This window comes from Scyliorhinus canicula, chromosome 27, assembly GCF_902713615.1.
Source record: "Scyliorhinus canicula chromosome 27, sScyCan1.1, whole genome shotgun sequence".
NCBI classification, from domain to species: Eukaryota; Metazoa; Chordata; class Chondrichthyes; order Carcharhiniformes; family Scyliorhinidae; genus Scyliorhinus; species Scyliorhinus canicula.
Genome location: NC_052172.1, coordinates 2368995 through 2387738, shown reverse-complemented (window position 1 = coordinate 2387738; position 18744 = coordinate 2368995). Strand labels below are relative to the sequence as shown.

Here is an 18744-nt window from a genome sequence, read left to right as displayed (position 1 = left end):
GCAACCCGACCCGGAGAGGCCCCGTCCAGTGACCCCTGGAGAGGCCCCGCCCAGTGACCCCTGCAGAGGCCACGCCCAGCAACCCGACCCGGAGAGGCCCCGCCCAGCGACCTGACCCGGGGAGGCCCCACCCAGCGACCCAACCCGGAGAGGCCCCGCCCAGCAACCCAACCAGGAGAGGCCCCGCCCAGCGACCTGACCCGGAGAGGCCCCGCCCAGCAACCCAACCCGGAGAGGCCCCGCCCAGCAACCCGACCAGGAGAGGCCCCGCCCAGCAACCCGACCCGGAGAGGCCCCGCCCAGCAACCCACCCAGGAGAGGCCCCGCCCAGCAACCCGACCCGGAGAGGCCCCGCCCAGCAACCCGACCAGGAGAGGCCCCGCCCAGCAACCCGACCCGGAGAGGCCCCGCCCAGCAACCCGACCAGGAGAGGCCCCGCCCAGCAACCCGACCCGGAGAGGCCCCGCCCAGCAACCCACCCAGGAGAGGCCCCGCCAAGCGACCCAACCCGGAGAGGCCCCGCCAGCGACCCTACCCGGAGACGCCCCGCCCAGTGACCCAACCCAGAGAGGCCCCACCCAGCAACCCGACCCGGAGAGGCCCCACCCAGCGACCCAACCCGGAGAGGCCCCACCCAGCGACCCAACCCGGAGCGGCCCCGCCCAGCGTCCCGACCCAGAGAGGCCCCGCCCAGTGACCTGACCCGGAGAGGCCCCGCCGAGCGACCCGACCCGGAGAGGCCCCGCCCAGTGACCTGACCCGGAGAGGCCCCGCCCAGAGACCTAACCCGGAGAGACCCCACCCAGCGACCCGACCCAGAGAAGCCCCGCCCAGTGACCTGACCCGGAGAGGCCCCGCCCAGCGACCCGACCCAGAGAGGCCCCGCCCAGTGACCTGACCCGGAAAGGCCCCGCCCAGCGACCCGACCCAGAGAGGCCCCGCCCAGTGACCTGACCCGGAGAGGCCCCGCCCAGCCACCCGACCCGGAGAGGCCCCGCCCAGTGACCTGACCCTGCGAGGCCCTGCCCAGCGACCCGACGCGGAGTGGCCCCGCCCAGCGACCCGACGCGGAGTGGCCCCGCCCAGCGACCCGACGCGGAGTGGCCCCGCCCAGCGACCCGACGCGGAGTGGCCCCGCCCAGTGACCTGACCCGGAGTGGCCCCGCCCAGTGACCTGACCCGGAGAGGCCCCGCCCAGCGACCCGGAGTGGCCCCGCCCAGCGACCCGACGCGGAGTGGCCCCGCCCAGCGACCCTACGTGGAGTGGCCCCGCCCAGTGACCTGACCCGGAGTGGCCCCGCCCAGTGACCTGACCCGGAGAGGCCCCGCCCAGCGACCCGGAGTGGCCCCGCCCAGCGACCCGGCTTACCGGAGGATTGATGAAAGAAGAATCCACGTGGAGGCCCGACCGGGCCTACTCCAAGCACAGACCCGAGGAGTGAACATGCACGAACAGATTCAAAAATAGCTTCTTCCTCGCTGTTACCAGACTCCTTAACAATTCTCTTATGGACTGACCGGATTAATACTACACCTCTTTATGCTTCATCCGATGCCAGTGCTATGTTGTTACAATGTGGACCTTGCGTTGCCCTATTATGTATTTACTTTTCTTTTCTTTTCACTGTACCTCGGTACATTTAACAATAAATAAATCCAATCCAATTATCCAAGTGTCCATTTCTCACATCCTTTGGAACTGATTGGAGTGTTTCCCCTCCGGCTGCAGCAAGGTTACTGAGTTGGGAAAGGGTTACAAAGGAGCTATCACAGTGTCTGTTTCAGTTCCCATCGCTGGAAATTACACTTTGGGTTTCAGTCCCTTACAGCAGGAAGGTCTGATAGAACTTTGTCATTGCTGCTGCTGACCTGGGACATCCCAGATTTACCCGTTTACTCCATTTAAAACCACCAACGTACCTGTGCAGTAAGCGAGGTAACAATGTGCTGTCTCCTGCAAGTCATAAACAAAGTAATCGCTGCAGCGTTTGATCTTTATTTCCTGAGTCCATTGACAGATATTTCCACTCCAGTGGAAACACACTCTCCTCGTCACCTCCCCATCACCCGGAGTGGGATGAACACCTGAAATGAGGAATAGAAAGAGTGAATAGTGTATCCAGTGTGAATACTGTTGGACAGTCAATGTAAATATGAGATAATAGAGTCTGAAATTACCGTTTAACCAGCCTGTAGCGCGTGTGGAGCAGTGATTGATTGGGACAACAGTCTCAGGAATGATCGATCCACCAGAACTGAAAGAACAATCACACAGTCAGTCGCTGTACTGGGGAAATCAAAATAAAATGAAGCTGGAATTACTCAGCTGGTCAGGCAGCCTGTGTGGAGAGGAACAGAATTAACCTTTCTGTTTGTGATGACCTTTCATCAGGACAGGGGAGTTATCACAATACCAAACATTAACTCTGATTCTCTCCACAGAAGCTGTCTGAGCTGCTGAGTATTTCCAGAATGTTCTGTTTTCATTTAACATTGTATTCAGGAGGATGTGTGTGAAATGTGCAATGAGATAAACTCAGTGAGGGAGGAAATATTACCGTGTTTAGCATCCTGGAAAGTGGACATATCCCCTGAAAGAGACAAAATGTACCCCAGGCTGCTGAGGAAAACAAGCGAAGATGTAACGAAGACTCAAAGCATCTTCACCCATCGACCATAGCTATAGATGTGGCGCTGGACACAAGAGGACTAATAACATTGATAAAAGCAGGATGAAGAGACAGTGTGACTAATTACAGAACAGTCCGCCAAATGCCTGTGGTGGGTAGATTATGTGAAATAATTGCGTGAAATGATATAAATCATGATTTAGAAAGACATAAATTCATCAGAGTCAGGACAGATTTGTTCAGGGCAAGTCAAGTTTGATTAATTTGATTACATTGAGGAAGTAACATGGAGAGTTGATGAGGGTAAGGTGCATGATGTTGTCTACATGGGGTTTAGCAAGAGTTTTCACAAGGTCCAACAAGACGGGCAGATCAGGGAACTGGAAGCTGATGAGATCCAAACAAAGTGGTGAACTGGATCCCGATTGGATCACTGTCAGAGCAAAGATTTCGGAGTAGTGTTACTGAGATTGGAAGGTTGTTTCCAGTGATATTCCCGAGGTATCGGACTGGGTTCCTTTATTCTTGTGGTATGTGTCAATGACATGGAATTGCGGACATGATTAAATGTCTTGCAGCAGAAATGAAACTTGTTGCTGTGGTTGAGAGTGAGGAGGAAAGCTGTAAACTGCAGCAAGATATCAATGGACTGGTCAGGTGGCTGGATATGTGAGCAACACAACTCCATGTGGGGAAGTATGAGGAAATGGGTTTTGGGAGGCCAATCTCTGCAATGGGACCGACCACACAATGAGGGCTGGATATTGAGATATATGGTGGAGCAGAGGGATCTCCGAGTTTATATCCACTGATTCCTGATAATAGCAGGACAGAGAAATAAGGTGCTCAAGATAGTGTTTTGGAGACGTTCCCGCATTGGTCAAGGCCTTGTGTGGAAGAGGAAGGAAGTGTTTCTCTAATTGTATAAATCAATTGTTAGACCTGAACTCGCGGACTGTGTACAGTTCTGGTCACCACAGGACAGGAAGAATGCGATCAGACTTGAGAAAGGAGAGAGATATTAATGAGGATATTGCCAAGAATGGGAAATTGTAATCAGGAGGAGAGATTGGATTGGCTGGAGTTGTTTACCTTTGAACAGAGGAGGCTGAGGGGAGATTTATTTGTGATGTATAAAATGGGGAGGAATCTGGAGTGATTGGATTAGGAAGAACCAATGTATATCAGCAGAGAGGTCAATAACCAGCAGCAAAGATTGGAAGTAATTTTTGGAAGATTGATGATCCTTCATCAGGACAGGGGAGTTATCACAGCACCAAACATTAACTCTGATTCTCTCCACAGAAGCTGTCTGAGCTGCTGAGTAGTTCCAGAATGTTCTGTTATCATTTCACATTGCACACTTCACACACGTCCTCCTGAATATAATGAGATAAACTCAGTGAGGGAGGGCATATTACCGTGTTTAGCACCCTTTAGAAAGTGGACACCTATTATGGGGAGATGAGGATGAATCTTTTCACCCACAGAGCAATGTGAACTGCACAGTCTGACTGAGCCAGAAGGGGGCGCTCTGATTTTCAACCAGAAGAGATGCAATGGATCGAATGGCCTCGTTCTGCATTGTGAATCTTTCTATGTTTACATATATCTCCCTCATTCCAGGGAGTCTTTATTCTGTACCTCTGCTCCATTTTCCTGGAAATCTCCCATTATTGCCGGATTAAATGGCATGGTGCCTTAGGGTGAGGGGGTGAACTGGTGAAGGGGCCGCGTGGTGAGGGGGTGAACTGGTGAAGGGGCCGCGTGGTGAGGGGGTGAACTGGTGAAGGGGCCGCGTGGTGAGGGGGTGAACTGGTGAAGGGGCCGCGTGGTGAGGGGGTGAACTGGTGAAGGGGCCGCGTGGTGAGGGGGTGAACTGGTGAAGGGGCCGCGTGGTGAGGGGGTGAACTGGTAAAGGGGCCGCATGGTGAGTGGGTGAACTGGTGAAGGGGCCGCGTGGTGAGGGGGTGAACTGGTGAAGGGGCCGCGTGGTGAGGGGGTGAACTGGTGAAGGGACCTTGGGAGTTGTTGAGTTGCAGGTACTCAGTTTGGAGGCCAGCATGTTAGTCAGTTGCCATTGAGACATGGCTACCGATTGTCTTTGGGCAAATATTGTTTCCGTGGAGACAAAAGATATACATCGAGTGTTTACCTTTGCAGTGACGAGCACAGTGGGAAGGTGCAGCCTGTGGAACTGGCTATCATTGGGGCAGCACGGTAGCATTGTGGACAGCACAATGGCTTCACAGCTCCAGGGTCCCAGGTTCGATTCCGGCTTGGGTCACTGTCTGTGTGGAGTCTGCACATCCTCCCCGTGTGTGCGTGGGTTTCCTCCAGGTGCTCCGGTTTCCTCCCACAGTCCAAAGATGTGCAGGTTAGGTGGATTGGCTATGATAAATTGCCCTTAGTGTCCAAAATTGCCCTTAGTGTTGGGTGGGGTTACTGGGTTATGGGGATAGGGTGGAGGTGTTGACCTTGGGTAGGGTGCTCTTTCCAAGAGCCGGTGCAGACTCGATGGGCCGAATGGCCTCCTTCTGCACTGTAAATTCTATGATCTATGATCATTACTCTGCTGCATCCAGAGGCAGGATCAGAACGCTGAGGAGGAAGGGCCTGTCACAGGACAGATGCGCAGAGAGCGGCCTCTCAGAGAGGGCTTCTATTGGCCGGAGTGCACAGATGGAGTCTGACCATCCCGCAGATGAATGACAGCCAGTGCTGCTGAAGAATTTGCCTGTCCAGGGATATGGTTTCTCGCTAATGCCCCTTCTACAGACGTTTGTGCGGCCAGGGCTTAGAGAGCATGCACTGCCGGTGGCGTTGGAAATCACAGCCGTCCTCACCTATTCTGTGACTTGCACCGTCCAGGGCTCCATGTGTGATTTTTGCAGCATCTCACAGGTTTCCACACAAAGAGCATGCAGGAGGTGATGGTCACACTGTTTGTGAGGAAACCCAGCGACCTGCATTCCAACCAGGACCAGGCAAGAGCTGTGGGATTGGCCCAGATTTCTGGCTTTCCACAGATGCAGGATGTCATCGACTGCATTGATGTAGCACCCAGATCCCCATGCATCAAAAATGCAGTTTGCCAATCACCAGGACTTTCACTCCCTCAATGTTCAGCTCGTCTGCTACCACACCAAATGAATGCTCCAGGTGTGTGTGGGTTCACTGGGAGTCTGCACGAATCATACATCTGGAGCCACTCTTCCATCTCTGGCAGGTTTGTGGGTCCACAGTGGCTACAGGACTGGCTCCACTGAGATGGGGGTTACCCACTGAGGGTGTGGCTGATGGTGTCAGTGCGGAGCTCTGGCTCCACTGAGATGGGGGTTACCCACTGAGGGCGTGGCTGATGGTGTCAGAGTGCAGAGGTCACAGAGCGCAGTACAGACCAGATGCAACAACACTCATGTGAGTGAGACCAGAGGGATGCTGAATTTGAGGTTGTGGAGCCTGGACTGGTCTGGTGAAGGACTGCAGTACAGTCTGTAGAGGGCGCTGCTCACCTGTTCCTACTCTGCACAGCCTGGCGCCCCAAAGGAGCGAGGAACTGCCTGAGGAGGAGATGGAGGAGCAGCACATTTCGTCGGATGAGGAAGATGGCGAGGTGGACGAAGAAAAGGAGGTCCTGGAGTCAGCCATGAAGTCGATGACCAGATAGGGCAGAGAAGTTCGGGACACACTCATAGCCGCCCCATTGATGGATGGAGATGAGATAAAGTACTGGGTACATCCCACCACCCTGACCTCCCCTCTATTAGCATTGCTCTCTGTCTGACAGTCAAGCTCGTGGTATGGAGAGGAAACGGTTGCCCAGAGACACTACATTCCAAGAGGATGATGATAATTGGCAGTGAGGACAGTGCAGATACCTTCAAAGACTCCTGATTGGCTAATGGCTGCTCTCTCTCTCTCAATGGCCAATGTTCCTATTATGGCGTTCTTGTGAAGCGTTTCACCTCTCCTGATCGAACATCCTCCTTAATGACCTGTGACCTTTGATGTGTTGGGTAGGCTGGGTCTATATGGACTGCGTTTGATGCAGTGTAGCGAGAGACAGACTTCCAACACTTGATGAGATGCAACACGATTTTATTTAACATCAGAGTCAAGTACTAGGGGGCATAGGTTTAAAGTGCGTGGGGAAAAGTTTAGATCTGATGTGCGAGGGATGTTTTTTCCACAAGGGGTGGTATATATATGGAACACACTGCCTGGGGAGGTGGTGGGAGCAGGTGCGATAGCGACATTTAAGGGGCAACGAGGCAAAGATATGAATAGGGTGGGAATGGAAAGATACGGACACCGTAAGTGCATACTGTTTTAGTTTAGCCAGGTACCATGGTCGGCGCAGGCTTGGAGGGCCGAAGGGCCTGTTCCTGTGCTGAATTGTTCTTTGTTCTTTGAGATGCAAGGGAGATACAGATGTGTGTGGGAGAGTGATTGGTGGTGTCAGTGAGTGAGCTCCCTGTAGAGGTGCGGTGAGTGTGTGAGTGCGCGAGTGATGGGAGGAGTGACGTACCCTGGCAGAACGCAAATGGTAACTCACCCTTTTCCGGCGCTGGGTACCTGTCCTACTCTGCAGGCTCTTGGCACTGAGCAGAGCTGTTACCGTTTCCCCTGGTGGGTCAGTGCCCCAGCTCGATGGTCTCCTTCCTGGGAGCAGGTACAGGCCCTCATGCTGCAACTCCACTGCATCTGGGAAAGATCCGCCCTCTATCTCTGCTCTATTTCCCTGGGAATCTCCCATTATCCCCCATGTTTCACTCTGTAGAAGCCACATCTTCCCTTTCCTGGTATTCCCTCCCTGCCCCACTGCTCTGAATAACAATCCCAGGTTCTCTGATGAGTTTAATCTTGTTTTCCTCTGGATCTTACCCATTGAATCTGTACCATCCAGCGACAATACCGCTGTCACATTGCCAATCAGAACAGTTTTGATTCAGACACTTTACGCTCCTCCATGGCTGGTCCAGAACTTTGTGATTCACACACGGGTCGGCAGATACGGAGACGGCAGCTGAATGACAGCAACCTGTTTATTGTTAGAATAAAGATTGGGAAATATTACACATTGACTCGTCTGCATTGTAACAACCTCATTTTCAACCACTGCTCTGCTATCAAATCCCTGAAATGGAAGCTGGAATCTCTGCTCCTTCTCCAAACCAGTTTACTGCTCATCTCCCAGCTCCGTCTCTGGGGATCTGTGACCCTGGGGATGGAGCATGTAGAACCCAACACTGGATCTGCAGCTCAACACAAACTGTGGACATCGCAGATACCAGACAAGACCCCCAAATAATTTTCAATGTGTAAAACTGTGAGGAAAGGACACTTCACCCCAGGAGTGGTCACTCTGACCAAAAGGTATCTTTTATGTTTAAACAAAGTTTACGTTAAACACAGAATTAATCACATTAACATCAAAGAAATAACTTTACATCTATCAGTTAAACAGTTCTTAAACAAAAGAAAAAACTTTAACTTACGATCTATACCTGCTACTAACTCCAATTCAACAACCCAAGACAGATCAAATGCCACTGATAAATTAAGTTAATAAAACGGGTTTACTTGCTTCTCTGTGTGGAGACATTTGGAGAGAGATCCTTTCAAGGACAGATCCAGCAAACGTCTGCTCAACCTAACAGCAGTTGGCAAAACTGCAGTTCAACTTAAAATCCTCAAACAGACTACAAAACTACAAGCATACCTGGCTCCTCCCATTAATACCATCATCTGTATCCCACTCAGTTCCATGACCTGCTTAGCCAAGAAAAAATACACTCCGTCATTAATTATCGACACTCCAGGGAATCTCCATCAATCACAGCATTATTCCATTAGCCCTTCAACTGTGTCCAAGTGGTTCGAATTAATGAATACCTCACCTTTTATGACTCTTTAATTACAGATTTAGTAGTCATGCCCTGTATGTATATTATTGCACGATTTTTAATAACATTACTGAAACAGGATATAAAATATAATATGTTACAATTTCTACATTCATCACACAGAGCCAGAGTTTCCCACCAACAGAATGTTCGGATGAAAAGGGAGGCTATTAGCTTTTAAAGATAAATTGAAACTCCTGGTAATTCACTGAAAGAATCACATTTAAAACCAAAGTTTTACTGTACAAAAGTTAAATAATGCAAATGCTGCTCAGGTATTTTACAATCATTGGCAATAGCCCACACTGCTCGTTGAATTCCGTTAGGGAACAATAACATCATAGAAAGTCAGAAAGGTAAAACAATTTACAAAATATTTCTCATACTCGAACATTCATGCTAAGTAAGAGGTACCTGTGAATCAATATTCATGCAAATGTTATCAGACAAGCTTCATGTGCAATAAATAACAGGTGTGACCAAAGCAGATTCCACAGATTTCTCAACAACCCACTTAGAAATTAGTCACACAGAGTAAACCAATCTCACGGAAACATATTCTATTGAAGTATCTTCCCCGTACCTTTTCTCTAACTTGAAGCTTGAATTTCTGTTCCTCTTCTTGGGATTTCTCCCTGCCCCCCTTCCTTGATCTCTCCCTGGGACACTTGCTGTCTGTGGTGTCCAGTGGTTTACTCTGTAGAACCAACATCCTCCCTTTCCCTGTATTCAATCCCTGCCCCATTGGTCTGACTAATGTTCAGGATGTGAACACATCATTCAGAAATCCACTGGGATTCTCCTCAGTGAGAGTGGATCTCATTGAACCGAGTCAGATTCTGAGGGGATTTGATTGGATGAACACCAGGAGGATGTTTCCGCTGGTGAGGGAGACTCGAACAAGGAGCACAGTTTGAGAATGAGCCATGCTCATTTGATGCTGGGGAGGAGGAGACATTATTTTTCTCAGAGTGTGGTTAGTCTGTTAGATTCTATTCCGCAGAAAGTGCTGAGATTGGCTCATTGCATTGACTCAATGCTGAGTTAGGGAGAATTCTGAATTAAAAACAAAGAATGCTGGGTAAACTCAGCAGGTCTGGCAGCATCTGTGGGGAGAGTTAGGGGGTCCGATTCAGAGGACAAATGTTAAATTCCGCTTTTGGGTGTGTTTGGTGTGTGTTTCGTGGCGTCCATGTTGGTGAGATCACGACGAGAATCTCAACATCAGTGGCTGTCTCGCCGTCTGATTCGTCCAACTCGTGCCGCAGCATCTCGCTGCTAACAAGGGGACGCTGCTTTTACAGTCCGTGCTGTACAGTGCTGCTCCCTCAGGACTCACTCCCAGTCAATACACAAGCAGGGCAGCACGCAGACCTGCCCCTCGCTTTGGCGATGCCGACCTGACAAGGGATCTCTCGCTGCTGATGAGAGGCGGGCACGCTGGTCCCCAGAGGGGGTCAGAGGACCAGCTGCAGGGTCAGCCTGGGAGGTGGTGGCAGAGGCTGCCAGTGTGGGCAGCATGACCAGGAGGTGGTGTCCAATGTCGGAGGAAGATGAACAACCTCTAACGAGCTACAAGAGTAAGTTACCACCTCTCTCCTGGCACCAGTTCTGAAACCACTGAAGTTCCCTCCCCCCTGCTTCCCCCCCCCCCCAATCCACTGGCTGGCACAGCACACCCTCCCCAAATCCCCACATCTCACCTTCAAGCATGTTCTTCAGAATCCCCTGCCACCCAGCAGCACAACCCCTTTATGTTTCGCAGTGTTTCCCACAGATTCCACCCGTTAAAGACCAGCCCCCCCAACCCCCCACCCCAAACCCCCCCCCCACACCCCAAACCCCCCCCCCACCCCCCACCCCCCCTCCCCACCCCAACCCACCCCCCCCCCTCCCCCACCCCATGACCCATCAAGTGAGCAGCTCATAATTCCCTCTCTTTGTCCCCGCAGTAGAAGATAGCCTGAACAGAGACGGGAGAGAATGGAAACAGAATAAAGAGCGTTTGTTTTTTCAACATTGTCCCTCAGATAAACAAAGCTGTCAGCTCCGATGGCAAACTCTCTGACTGAGGTCATTGTGTGAACTCCCCCGGCCATCCGGTAGCATGGTGGTTAGCATCAATGCTACACAGCTCCAGGGTCCCAGGTTCGATTCCCGGCTGGGTCACTGTCTGTGTGGAGTCTGCACGTCCTCCCCGTGTGTGCGTGGGTTTCCTCCGGGTGCTCCGGTTTCCTCCCACAGTCCAAAGATGTGCGGGTTAGGTGGATTGGCCATGCTAAATTGCCCGTAGTGTAAGGTTAATGGGGGGATTGTTGGGTTATGGGTATACGGGTTACATGGGTTTAAGTAGGGTGATCATTGTTCGGCACAACATCGAGGACCGAAGGGCCTGTTCTGTGCTGTACTGTTCTATGTTCTATGTTCTATCCTCAAACTCAAATCCTGTCAGCTCCCTCCTTCTGTCCCAATCTCTTCTGGCCGTACAATCCATGTCCCTGATCCGCAAACTCCATCCCTCCACCCAGAATCCATGTCCCTGATCCTCAGGCTCCATCCCTCCACCCCCATCACAACACCCATTCCCTCCACCCAATCACTGGAGGCCAGAACCTCATCCTAACATTCCAGCTGAGGAATGACTTCCCGAAAGCTCTCAGTCACCCCACCTTCCTCTCGTTCCTGAACTCTTTCCTAAATACACATCCTTCAATAAAACCTCTCCAAAAAACTCTTTCTCTGACAAAAATGCAGTTCTTTGATCAGACCTTTGAGCTGAATATCAAGAGCCGTTAGAGTCAGAGTCACATTGCACAGAAAAGACCCTTCGGCCCATCGGGTCTGTGCCGGTCAAAAACAACCAGCTAACTATTCCAATCCCATTACCAGGCACTTGCCCATAGCCGTGTCTGCCCTGGGAACACAAGCGCACATCTAAATACTTCTCAAATGTTATGAGGGTCTCTGCCTCCACCTCCCTTTCAGGCAGCGAGTTCCAAACTCCCACCACCCTCTGGGTGAAAAGGTTTCCCTCACATTTCCTCACAAGGGGGCAGGGATCTACAGGCCGGTGAGCCTTACGTCAGTGGTAGGGAAATTACTGGAGAGAATTCTTCGTGACAGGATCTACTCCCATTTGGAAGCAAATGGACGTATAAGTGAGAGGCAGCACATTTTTGTAAAGGGGATGTCATGTCTCACTAACTTGATAGACTTTTTCAAAGAGGTCACAAGGATGTTTGATGCAGGTAGGGCAGTGGATGTTGTTTATATGGACTTCAGTAAGGCCTTTGACAAGGCCCCTCATGACAAACTGGTACAAAAGCTGAAGTCACGTGGGATCAGGGGTGAGCTGGCAAGATGGATACAGAACTGGCTAGGTTATAGAAGGCAGAGAGTAGCAATGGAAGGGTGCTTTTCTGATTGGAGGGCTGTGACTAGTGGTGTTCCGCAGGGATCAGTGCTGGGACCTTTGCTGTTCGTAGTGTATATATAAATGATTTGGAGAAAAATGTAACTGGTCTGATTAATAAGTTTGCAGATGACAGAAAGGTTGGTGGAATTGCGGATAGCAATGAGGACTGTCAGAGGATACAGCAGGATTTCGATTGTTTGGAGACTTGGGCGGAGAGATGGCAGACGGAGCTTAATCTGGACAAATATGAGGTAATGCATTTTGGAAGGTCTAATACAGGTAGGGAATATACAGCGAATGGTAGAACCCTCAAGAGTATTGACTGCCAGAGAGATCCAGGTACAGGTCCACAGGTCACTGAAAGGGGCAGCACAGGTGAAGAAGGTAGTCAAGAACATAATAAGAACATAAGAACTAGGAGCAGGAGTAGGCCATCTGGCCCCTCGAGCGTGCTCCACCATTCAATTAGATCATGGCTGATCTTTTGTGGACTCAGCTCCACTTTCCATAACCCTTAATCCCTTTATTCTTCAAAAAACTATCTATCTTTACCTTAAAAACATGTAATGAAGGAGCCTCAACTGCTTCACTGGGCAAGGAATTCCATAGATTCACAACCCTTTGGGTGAAGAAGTTCCTCCTAAACTCAGTCCTAAATCTACTTCCCCTTATTTTGAGGCTATGCCCCCTAGTTCTGCTGTCACCCGCCAGTGGAAACAACCTGCCCGTATCTATCCTATCTATTCCCTTCATAATTTTAAATGTTTCTATAAGATCCCCCCTCATCCTTCTAAATTCCAACGAGTACAGTCCCAGTCTACTCAACCTCTCCTCATAATCCAACCCCTTCAGCTCTGGGATTAACCTAGTGAATCTCCCCTGCACACCCTCCAGTGCCAGTACGTCCTTTCTCAAGTAAGGAGACCAAAACTGAACACAATACTCCAGGTGTGGCCGCACTAACACCTTATACAATTGCAACATAACCTCCCTAGTCTTAAACTCCATCCCTCTAGCAATGAAGGACAAAATTCCATTTGCCTTCTTAATCACCTGTTGCACTTGTAAACCAACCTTCTGTGACTCATGCACTAGCACACCCAAGTCTCTCTGAACAGCGGCATGCTTTAATATTTTATCGTTTAAATAATAATCCCGTTTGCTGTTATTCCTACCAAAATGGATAACCTCACATTTGTCAACATTGTATTCCATCTGCCAGACCCGAGCCCATTCACTTAACCTATCCAAATCCCTCTGCAGACTTCCAGTATCCTCTGCACTTTTCGCTTTACCACTCATCTTAGTGTCATCTGCAAACTTGGACACATTGCCCTTGGTCCCCAACTCCAAATCATCTATGTAAATTGTGAACAATTGTGGGCCCAACACGGATCCCTGAGGGACACCACTAGCTACTGATTGCCAACCAGAGAAACACCCATTTATCCCAACTCTTTGCTTTCTATTAATTAACCAATCCTCTATCCATGCTACTACTTTACCCTTAATGCCATGCATCTTTATCTTATGCAGCAACCTTTTGTGTGGCACCTTGTCAAAGGCTTTCTGGAAATCCAGATATACCACATCCATCGGCTCCCCGTTATCTACTGCACTGGTAATGTCCTCAAAAAATTCCACTAAATTAGTTAGGCATGACCTGCCTTTAACGAACCCATGCTGCGTCTGCCCAATGGGACAATTTCTATCCAGATGCCTCGCAATTTCTTCCTTGATGATAGATTCCAGCATCTTCCCTATTACCGAAGTTAAACTCACTGGCCGATAATTTCCTGCTTTCTGCCTACCTCCTTTTTTAAACAGTGGCGTCACGTTTGCTAATTTCCAATCCACCAGGACCACCCCAGAGTCTAGTGAATTTCAAGAAGGCATATGGCTTGCTTGCCTTCATTGGCCGGGGCATTGAGTATAAAAATTGGCAAGTCATGTTGCAGCTGTATAAAGCCTTAGTTAGGCCACACTTGGAGTATAATGTTCAATTCTGCTCGCCACACTACCAGAAGGATGTGGAGGCTTTAGAGAGGGTGCAGAAGAGATTTATCAGGATGTTGCCTGGTATGGAGGGCATTAGCTATGAGGAGCGGTTGAATAAATTTGGTTTGTTCTCACTGGAATGACGGAGGTTGAGGGGCGACATGATCGAGGTCTACAAAATTATGAGGGGCATAGACAGAGTGGATAGTCAGAGGCTTTTTGCCCAGGGTAGAGGGGTCAATTACTAGGGAGCATAGGTTTAAGGTGCGAGGGGCAAGGTTTAGAGGAGATGTACGAGGCAAGTTTTTTACACAGAGGGTAGTGGGTGCCTGGAACTCGCTGCCGGAGGAGGTGGTGGAAGCAGGGACAAGAGTGACATTTGAGGGGCATCTTGACAAATACATGAATAGGATGGGAATAGAGGGATACAGACCCAGGAAGTGTCGAAGATTTTAGTTTAGACGGGCAGTATGGTCGGCACAGGCTTGGAGGGCCGAAGGGCCTGTTCCTGTGCTGTACTTTTTTTTGTTCTTTGTTCTTTGTTCTTCCCTGAAATCTCTGCCCCCTGATCACTCCAGCAAGGGAAAATGTCTCTTCCTCTCTACTCCATCTATTTTCCGGGAATGATACTGAATGAACACAATTGTATTTGGTGTCCTGAATGAAAGTTACTTACTCAGATAGCCCAGAATCAACAACAACGTCTTCATCTCTCTCAGTGATATTCTAAAATTGAAAATGGACAATCCATATTAGAGACAATCCCGGACATAGGAAAATAATAGAGAATATTAAATTTTGAGTGGGACAGTAGACATTGAGTTTATTTACCTATAGAGAGTGAAGTCTATCTCCCTGGGAGTGGGATAGTAAACCTTGAGTTTGTCTATCTGTAGTAAGTGAAATCTCTCTCTCTCTGGGAGTCAGATAGTAGAAATTGGGGGCAATTCCCAAAATGGAGCAAAGTGTTCACACCGTCGTGAAATGCGACGGCCCGAAACAGGCACGGGAATAGCGAGGCATCTGGATGGAAATTGTCCCATTGGGCAGACGGGGTAAGGGTTCATAAAGGGCAGGTCATCCCTAACTAATTTAGTGGGATTTTTTGAGGACATTACCAGTGCGGTAGATAACGGGGAGCCAATGGACGTGCTATATCTGGATTTCCAGAAAGCCTTTGACAAGATGCATGGCATTATGGGTAAAGTAGTAGCATGGATAGAGGATTGGTTAATTAACAGAAAGCAAAGAGTGGGAATTTTTTTTGGAAATGTTTTTTATTGAGTTTTCATATTTTATATCCAGCAAATTACAAATTATTAGGGAAAAAAAACACGCAAAAATTAACATGTATATTTACAGGTAAGCATCTTCATAATATCAACTGTGGCCGCACCCTTTAACCGGCATACATATTTTACATTCCCCAATATGGCCGAGGCACATGTTTATAGGCATTTATTTACAATTTGGTTTTGGACCTTAGCTTGCCATCAGACTGTCGCTTGCCGCTTTGTCCTTCCTTTTTTTTGGAATAATTTTTATTCAAGTTTTCAACAACAAATTTTATCACAACAGAGAAAAACAGTAACCCCTCCCCTCCAATACAAAAACAATAAATTAACAAGAAAAATAAATAAGCGTAAAACCATGCGAACAAACCCCCATAACGAACCCGTAGCCCTCCCCCCCCCCCCCACCCCGGCTACCTTCCCCCGATTCCCGTCCATTTTCCCCTGATTCTTGGCCACCCGACTATTCTTCCTCTTGTTCGTTGGCCACAAACAGGTCCCGGAATGGCTCCCACGTTCTGTGGAAGCCATCGTCTGACCCTCGGATGGCGAATTTTATTTTCTCCATTTGGAGAGATTCCGAGAGGTCGGACAGCCAGTCTGCAGCTCTGGGCGGTGCTGCTGACCACCAGCCAAACAGGATTCTACGGCGGGCAATCAGGGAGGCAAAGGCAAGGGCGTTCGCCCTCCTCCCCAGGAATAGATCTGGCTGGTCTGAAACCCCGAAGACCGCCACTATCGGGCATGGCTCCACCCTCACCCCCACCACTTTGGACATAGCCTCGAAGAAGGCTGTCCACTACTCCACAAGTCTGGGGCAAGACCAGAACATGTGGGCGTGGTTGGCCAGGCCTCTTTGGCACCGTTCACATCTGTCCTCCACCTCCGGGAAGAGCCTACTCATACGGTTTCTCGTTAAGTGGGCTCTATGTACCACTTTCAGTTGCGTCAGGCTGAGCCTTGCGAACGTGGAGGTGGAGTTGACCCTATGCAGTGCTTCGCTCCAGAGTCCCCACACTATCTCAATCCCCAGGTCATCCTTCCATTTCTTTCTTGTCGCGTCTAGTACGGTGTCGTCCCTTTCTACCAGTCGGTCATACATGTCGCTACAGTTCCCTTTCTCTAGGATACTTGCGTCCAGTAGGTCTTCCAGTAGTGTCTGTCGTGGCGGTTGTGGGTACGTCCTTGTCTCCTTTCATAAGAAGTTTTTGAGCTGCAGGTACCGTAGCTCGTTCCCCCTGGCTAGCCGAAATTTCTATAAGAGTGGGAATTAAGAAGTGTTTCTCTGGTTGACAATCAGTAGCTTGTGGTGTCCCTCAGTGATCAGTGTTGGGCTCACAATTGTTCACAATTTACATAGATGATTTGGAGATGGAGACCAAGGGCAATGTGTCCAAGTTTGCAGACGACAATAAGATGAGTGGTAAAGCAAAAAGTGCAGAGGATACTGGAAGTCTGCAGAGGGATTTGGATAGGTTAAGTGAATGGGCTAGGGTCTGGCAGATGGAATACAATGTTGACAAATGTGAGGTTATCCATTTTGGTAGGAATAACAGCAAAAGGGATTATTATTTAAATGATAAAGTATTAAAACATGCTGCTGTGCAGAGAGACCTGGGTGTGCAAGTGCATGAGTCACAGAAAGTTGGTTTACGGGTGATTAAGAAGGCAAATTGAATTTTATTCTTCATTGCTAGAGGGATGGAGTTTAAGACTAGGGAGGTTATGCTGCAATTGTATAAGATGTTAGTGAGGCCACACCTGGAGTATTGTGTTCAGTTTTGGTCTCCTTACCTGAGAAATGAAAAATGAAATGAAAATCGCTTATTGTCACGAGTCGGCTTCAATGAAGTTATTGTGAAAAGCCCCTAGTCGCCACATTCATGGCTCGGCACAACATTGAGGGCCGAAGGGCCTGTTCTGTGCTGTACTGTTCTATGTTCTATGTTCTATGTTCTATTCCGGTGCCTGTCCGGTGAGGCTGGTACGGGAATCGAACCGTGCTGCTGGTCTGCTTTAAAAGCCAGCGATTTAGCTCAGTGAGCTAAACCAGCCCCTCCCAGTTCAGTCCAGTCCAACCAGTCCCCGAAAGGACAAACTGGCGCTGGAGGGTGTGCAGAGGAGATTCACTAGGTTAATCCCAGAGCTGAAGGGGTTGGATTATGAGGAGAGGTTGAGTAGACTGGGACTGTACTCGTTGGAATTTAGGAGGATGAGGGGGGATCATATAGAAACATTTAAAATTATGAAGGGAATAGATAGGATAGATGCGGGCAGGTTGTTTCCACTGGCGGGTGAAAGCAGAACTCGGGGGCATAGCCTCAAAATAAGGGGAAGTAGATTTAGGACTGAGTTTAGGAGGAACTTCTTCACCCAAAGGGTTGTGAATCTATGGAATTCCTTGCCCAGTGCAGCAGTTGAGGCTCCTTCATTAAATGTTTTTAAGATAAAGATCGATAGTTTTTTGAAGAATAAAGGGATTAAGGGTTATGTTGTTCAGGCCGGAAAGTGGAGCTGAGTCCACCAAAGATCAGCCATGATCTCATTGAATGGCGGAGCAGGCTCGAGGGGCCAGATGGCCTACTCCTGCTCCCAGTTCTTATGTTCATACGTTCTTATTATACTTTGACCCCAACATGTTCATGTTTCTTGGTTCAAACCACAAGCCCACTCCTCCCCTTCCCCACACCAATGATTAAACCGTGTTTGATTTGTGACTTGCTGAGTAGGGGCAGCACGGTAGCATAGTGGTTAGCACGATTGCTTCACAGCTCCAGGGTCTCAGGTTCTATTCCGGCTTGGGTCACTGTCTGCGCAGAGTCTGCACATACTGCGTGGGTTTCCTCCGGGTGCTCCGGTTTCCTCCCACAGCCCAAAGATGTGCAGCTTGGGTGGATTGGCCATGATAAATTGCCCTTAGTATCCAAAATTGTCCTTAGCATTGGGTGGAGTTACTGGGTTACGGGGGTAGGTTGGAGGTGTTGACCTTGGGTAGGGTGCTCTTTCCAAGAGCCGGTGCAGACTCGATGGGCTGAATGGCCTCCTTCTGCACTGTAAATTCTATGGAGTAAATCCTCCAGATGCATTTCGAGTCTCCTCACAGACACAGCTCATTAATGAGATCTGTATCGGGACTGGAGTTACAAAAACCTGAGCGAATGTTTAAAAACAGTGACAACCTTCTCAGCGTCTAATTCATACCTGACTGCTTACCGGAGCCTCAGGAGGTGTTGCCGTGTCAGCTGGAGGAGGTTCACTCAGATTGCTTGTTGCTCAGTGCTGAACACATTCCATGACAGCCTCTGTCTACTTATAAGGATTGGACCCGGACAAAGTTCACCCAACAGTGAGGCAGATGGTGCAGACGTGATGGTGTCCCCTGTACGGTGTGTCTGCATTGTGTCATTCTATCTAATTCCTGTCACTCCCAATCCCGGTTTCTGACGTGGAGTGCTGCTTTCCCAGTTTCACAATCACATTCACACCCAGTTTAATCACCC

The 18744-nt window shown here is 49.4% G+C and overlaps 1 protein-coding gene across 1 annotated transcript; it reads right to left on the bottom strand.

Annotated features, from left to right (window-relative positions):
• Positions 1 to 1885: 1885 nt before the first annotated feature.
• LOC119957680 (uromodulin-like) lies at positions 1886 to 18505 on the bottom strand. Its single transcript, XM_038785755.1, has 5 exons — positions 18452 to 18505; positions 14629 to 14680; positions 7518 to 7674; positions 2179 to 2255; positions 1886 to 2085 (listed from the first exon to the last, which is right to left on the bottom strand). Exons 2-5 carry the CDS (start codon positions 14660 to 14662, stop codon positions 1886 to 1888), a joined length of 468 nt encoding a protein of 155 aa, XP_038641683.1. The 5' UTR covers positions 14663 to 14680; positions 18452 to 18505.
• Between the last annotated feature and the right edge of the window lie 239 nt (positions 18506 to 18744).